Source organism: Agelaius tricolor, unplaced genomic scaffold, assembly GCF_023055355.1.
Source record: "Agelaius tricolor isolate 1412-34295 unplaced genomic scaffold, bAgeTri1.0.p SCAF_37, whole genome shotgun sequence".
Classification (NCBI taxonomy): Eukaryota; Metazoa; Chordata; class Aves; order Passeriformes; family Icteridae; genus Agelaius; species Agelaius tricolor.
In genome coordinates this window covers 4030721-4036769 of record NW_027269297.1, presented here as the reverse complement: position 1 = coordinate 4036769, position 6049 = coordinate 4030721, and the positions used below count along the sequence as shown (strand labels likewise).

General features: G+C 57.8%; 1 protein-coding gene and 1 non-coding gene across 2 annotated transcripts; both read left to right on the top strand.

Moving 5' to 3' along the window:
• Positions 1 to 504: 504 nt before the first annotated feature.
• Positions 505 to 3842, top strand: RPL12 (ribosomal protein L12). Its single transcript, XM_071453647.1, has 7 exons — positions 505 to 673; positions 756 to 829; positions 1191 to 1289; positions 1930 to 2011; positions 2632 to 2718; positions 3545 to 3657; positions 3746 to 3842. Exons 1-7 carry the CDS (start codon positions 637 to 639, stop codon positions 3749 to 3751), a joined length of 498 nt encoding a protein of 165 aa, XP_071309748.1. The 5' UTR covers positions 505 to 636; the 3' UTR covers positions 3752 to 3842.
• Positions 1657 to 1784, top strand: LOC139603225 (small nucleolar RNA SNORA65). Its single transcript, XR_011683621.1, has one exon. It is a non-coding gene; the product is annotated as a small nucleolar RNA SNORA65 (small nucleolar RNA).
• Positions 3843 to 6049: the final 2207 nt, after the last annotated feature.

Sequence of the window (6049 nt, the reverse complement as noted above, 5' to 3'; positions counted from 1 at the left end):
CCCCAGAGCGCTCCGCCCCAGAGCGCTCCGCCCCAGAGCGCTCCGCCCCAGAGCGCTCCGCCCCAGAGCGCTCCGCCCCAGAGCGCCCCCTGGCGGCCGGAGGACCGCCCCACCCGGCCGCGGGATCCCGGAGCTGTCCGGGATGGGAAAGATTCCCCGGGATCACCGGGACTGATGCGCGCCTCGTCCCCAGCGCAGAGCGCTGAGCGCCACGGCCAGGCCTTTCTTGGACACCTGGACACTTCCAGGGGAGGGGACTCCACCGGTGCCCTGAGCACTCCTGCCAGTGCCACACCACCCTTCCACATAGTCCGCGTTTTGCAACAGGGCTATCTATCTATCTATCTATCTATCTATCTATCTATCTATCTATCTATCTATCTATCTATCTATCTATCTAATCATTATATAGAAATACAAATACACATCTACAGAGATCCCGCCACAGCCCGATCTTCATCGCTCGCGAGATCTCGGCCGCTACTTACACTTTCTTGTCATCTCGCGAGATCTCGGCGGGTATATTATAGGCCCGCGCCACCTCCCCTGTCTTTTCGCTGTCTGCGGGAGACCTCGTTTCGCGCTCCCGCCTCCATCCGCCTCCATCCGCCTCCATCCCCGCCATCCGCTGCCGCGATGCCGCCCAAGTTCGATCCCAACGAGATCAAAGTCGGTAGGTGGCGGGCAGCGGGGCGGGAGGCGGGCAGGGGCCGCGGGGCCCGGCGGGCGCGGCTGACGCGGCCCTGTCCCCGCAGTTTACCTGCGCTGCACCGGCGGCGAGGTCGGAGCCACGTCCGCGCTGGCGCCCAAGATCGGACCCCTGGGGCTGGTACGTACCGGGGGAGCGGGGCTGGAGGCCGGGGGAGCGGGGCTGGAGGCCGGGGGAGCGGGGCTGGGAGGGGAGGGAGGGATGGGACATGTGCCGGGCGCAGTGGGAAGCGTGTCCTGCTGGGGAACGAGAGAGTCCCGCGGGAATGTAAGGGTGAGGGAGGGATAAAAATTTAAATTGAATTTAAATTTAAACGAGAGGGATAAAGCGCGTTCCGAAGGCGCTGGGGAGCCGCTGGCGGTGCTGCTCCGTCCCGGAGCACTGCGTGCAGCAGGGCCGCACTCAGAGGGGCAGCAGCCGGGGCACTCTGCGGCTCTCGGCTCTAACCCGAGCCCGTGTGACCTCCACGTTCGTCCCTCAGTCCCCCAAGAAGGTGGGCGATGACATCGCCAAGGCCACGGGCGACTGGAAGGGGCTGCGGATCACGGTGAAGCTGACGATCCAGAACAGGCAAGCGCAGGTACCGCACGCCGCACGGACCGGCCCGTGCTGCAGGCGTGGAGCCCAACCGGGCTCCGCCTGCTCCAGGCACCGGCCCGGATCCCGGCAGGGTCCACTCAGCCCTTCATCCTTCCGAGGTGGATAAAATGAGTGCCACACAGGGGGTGTGTGGGGGTCTTCTGGGAAGACCTTAAAACGTGGGTGGGGGGATGCATGTGGAGCCTGGGACCTGCCAGGCTGGAGGATCCCGAGTACAGTGCCAAAATTCAACTTTCATCCTGTTGTAGATTATTCTTTGTACAGAACATTGAAGCAGCAAAAAAACCATACTTAAAGCAGCATAGAAATTAATAAATAATTAAAAATCTTGCCAACTCCTGTAGCCACCTGCCACCGTACCTGTTCTGATGTCTGTGGCTGGTACATTCCAGTGGTGAGCTGAGAGGAAGCCCCAGGCAGGAAGCAGTCCTCTCCTGCTTGTGGGGAGGCCTGTGCCGAAAACCTGGGAACACATTCCTGTAGCACAAAAAACCTGGAGCATGAGCGAGCTGATAAAACCCGCACTGCTCTGGCAATTACCTTTGCTGAAATAATTGATAGGTTGAGTATCTTCATTAGTAATTTAGAATGGGAGGGGAAATTAACTTCTTTGTATTTAGATAGAGGTTGTTCCTTCTGCCTCTGCTCTGATTATCAAAGCTCTGAAGGAGCCACCTCGTGACAGAAAGAAGCAGAAGAACAGTAAGTATTCTCTTGGATTTGGTTCTCAATATTTTTGGCCTAAAAGAGGGGAAATACCGGTACCTTTCTTTGGGATTATTCAGCACAAACTGGTAAATAAGACACGAGGCTGCTTTGGGCATCCCTGCAGTGCCAGGGTACCAAGAGATGCACAGCAGCAGAGCTCTGTGTTTGAGGAAATTATGGGAGATTATGGAATCATGGATTGCTTTGGGTTGGGAGGGACTTAAAAGTCCATCAGTGCCACCCCTGCCATGGCAGGGACACCTTCCACTGTCCCAGGGGGCTCCAGGCCCTGTCCAGCCTGGCCTGGGGCACTGCCAGGGATCCAGGGGCAGCCCCAGCTGCTCTGGGCAAAGCTGGGGTAGAACAGACTCCTGCCCCTGGGCCTGCCCTGTATCACGCTGTTGGCACAGGGCCTGGCACAGCCAGGGGAGCTGGCAGAAATCCCAGCTTGGAAAGAGGAGTTGGGGATAATCTGAGAGCAGCAGCACTGACAGCAGCCCTGCTGGAGCTGCAAACCCCCAGCTCTCCCATGGTCTGAGTGCTGGGAATGGCCCTCCAGAGGGAACAGGGGCTGGCAGTGCCCAGGTGCCCTCACTGCTGCTCTTCCCTCCCAGTTAAGCACAGCGGCAGCGTCACCTTCGACGAGATCGTCAACATCGCGCGGCAGATGCGGCACCGCTCCCTGGCCCGGGAGCTCTCGGGTGAGTGGGGCACAGGGAATGCCCCATGGCCTGGGAGGGCACAGGGAATGAATGCCCCATGGCCTGGGGGGCACGGGGAATGCCCCATGGCCTGGGGGGCACGGGGAATGCCCCATGGCCTGGGGGGCACAGGGAATGCCCCATGGCCTGGGGGGCACAGGGAATGAATGCCCCATGGCCTGGGGGGCACAGGGAATGCCCCATGGCCTGGGGGGTCACGGGGAATGCCCCATGGCCTGTGCAGGGAATGCTCCATGGCCTGGGGGGGCACAGGGAATGCCCCATGGCCTGTGCAGGGAATGCTCCATGGCCTGTGCAGGGAATGCCCCATGGCCTGGGGGGGGCACGGGGAATGCCCCATGGCCTGGGGGGTACGGGGAATGCCCCATGGCCTGGGGGGCACGGGGAATGGTCCGTGGCCTGGGGCATGCAGGGAATGAATGCTCCATGGCCTGGCAGAGAGGGCTCCCACCTGAGCTGTGCTGGCTGGGAACAGGCAGCCCCAGCACCTGGGGAGGGGCACAGGGAGTTTGCAGTGTGTTCCTGGGGGAATCCAGGGTGTGAGATCTGGGTAAAGGAATTGGTGATCCCTGGTGAGCCCTGAGGCTCAGCCTACAAATCCCTGAGGGAACAGGGACAGCTGAGAGCTGTGAGGAGCTCTCTGTCAGAGTCCAGACAGGTTTGGGTTGGAAGGGACCTTAAAGCTGATTGAGTTCCACCCCTTGCCATGGGCAGGGACACCTTCCCCTAGCCCAGGCTGCCCCAGGTAAGCTCCTCAGATGTTCTCCCTGGTAAAGCACTGACAAGGCTGTGTCTGCTCCTGCAGGGACCATCAAGGAGATCCTCGGCACTGCCCAGTCCGTGGGCTGCAGCATTGATGGGAGACACCCCCACGACATCATTGATGACATCAACAGTGGTGCCATCGAGTGCCCAGCTGTGAGTACCCAGCTCTGACTGAAATTGATGTACAACATCTAATTACTGAAAAACTCCACTAATGAGCTGTGTTTGCTTCTTCCAACAGAGCTAAGACTGCAGAAAAGGAAGTTGCCACACGAAGGCTCCTTCAGTTTTTTGTAGCACTTTAAATACTAAAATAAAGACCCAGTTGTCTGCAAACATTTCCTGGTTTGATTTGTTCCTGTCCCATGCTGGGAATTTTCCTTATCTTCTAAAATACAGCACCTTTGGTGGGATGTGTCCGTGCCTGTTCTGGATGGATTGGGGCAGGGATGGAAGTGTGGCTGTTCAAAAACAGGCTGAGGACTGAGAGCAGAAGGTTTAGCTTTGCTTATTCAAAACAAAATCCATTTGTGTCCTTTGCTCCCTAATGATTTTTGGGTCACTGCCCTGGTGACTTGAGGGCCACAGAGCCTGAAGCGGGGCTGTAGTGACAGAGGGAAAGGCATGATCAGAAAACCCCATTTTTATTAAATAATGAGCTCTGGCAGACCCCATTTGTCCAGAACATGCCACTGTGTCCCTGTCTGTGGAGGGGAGCTGCACCCTCCTCACTCCTAAAGCAAAGCTGAGCAAAGCCTGACCTGGGTATTCCCAGCCATGGGAAAATCCCCGGAGCTCAGGGATGTGTCTGTCCCTGCCTGGTGTGGCTGTGCCTTGGGCAGCTCTGCCTGGGCTCCAGGCCTGGGCTGGCCCCTTTCTCCCTGTCCCCAGCTCCACGTGCAGCTGATGGAGTCAAAACCAGCAGAGTTTGAGGCTCTGAACTTTGATTTGTTTTCCCCCAGCTGATTGTAGGGCCTTGCTCTGAGGCAGCCAGGAAGAAAAGAGAATTACAGCTGAAATTCCAGGGATTTGCCGTGCTGAGGGCAGGCTGGAGCTCAGGGCAAGGTTCTTCCCCCAGAGGGTGCTGGCACTGCCCAGGCTCCCCAGGGAATGGGCACGGCCCCGAGGCTGCCAGAGCTCCAGGAGCCTTTGGGCAGCGCTGCCAGGGATGCCCAGGCTGGGGTTGCTGGGACAGGGGCGGGGCAGGGACAGGGGCTGGGCTGGGGGATCCTGGTGGGTCCCTCCCAGTTCAGGACATTCTGTGGTTCTATCTGGTTCCTTTGTTGGATTGACCACGTTACCATGTTTCAAGCAGGGAATAATTTGGATGCTCTGAACAGGTCAGGTGTGGCTCCTGGTGCTCTGTAACCAGTCCAGTGTCTCCAACGGTTTGTGTGGCACAAATTCTGGTAAGGAACGGGCAGAAAACCCTTGTGTGGAGTGGCCAGAGGCTGAGGGGGCTGCAGAGGTTGGGGGATCCCATCCTCACCCCAGCCAGCCTGGCTGCCGTGCCAGGGGAGGGTTGGGTCCCTTCCAGCTGAGCCTTTGCAGGGGTTCCACAAAAGCCTCACAAACACCTGGGGTGCCTGAGGCAGGGCAGGCCCTTCTGCAGCAGCTCTACCTTAAACTCTTTTGAAAATCTTTGTGCCCCTGGTGTTGGAAACCCACTCTGGAGTGAGCCCTGAGAGTCTCAGGAGCTGTTCAGCCTCCTGCTGTCAGGGCTGTCCCGTGTGGGTTTCCCTCCACTTGGCAGTGCTGGAAACAGTTGGAAAAATGATTCCTTTTCCTTACAGGGAGTTCTCCTGGAACAGGACCCATAACCTTTCCTTTCCTGTGCTGCCTGAGGGCACGTGCTCTGGTAGGAGCAAAGCAGTGCTTGGAAGGAGGGTTTGCCCTTCCAATAATTAATTTTTTCCAAATCATGCTTCTTCAAGAGGAGGCAGAGGGTTCCAAAGATAACAACCTACATTAACGTCACATTTAATCCCATCTTCTTAATTTAATTTAGTATCTTTATTAATGATATAGATGAAGGGATCAAGTGCAACCTCTGCAGGCTGCCAGGTGACACCAAGCTGAGGGTGAAGTGACAAATCTGAGGGATGTGATGCCATCCAGAGGGACTTGGAAAAGCTCAAGCAAGCTCGACAACCTCATGGGAACCTCATGAGGTTTAACCAGGCCCAGTGCTGGAGCTGCACCTGAGTCTGGGCAACTCTGGGATCAATCCAGGCTGGGGATAAGCAGATGGAGCAGCCCTCGGAGAAGGATTCCACAAATCTTGAGGGTTTTCTGAAGGAATGAAGACGTAGAGGACACCCTGGGCTGAAATCTGAACCAAAAAATTGCTGTGACACCCTCAGAGGTCCTGAAGTAACCCCCCAGTGCTGGAATGGCTGGAAGTTATGGCAGTACCTGCGCTGGTGGGGAGGCTCTTGGGGCGACCCCACAACAGCTCTGTGCTGTCTCTGTGCTGTCCCCGCTGGGCCTGGCCGCTGTCCCCGGGCAGGGCACAGCCCCTTGGGGCCGCCCAGCGAAGCGCAGC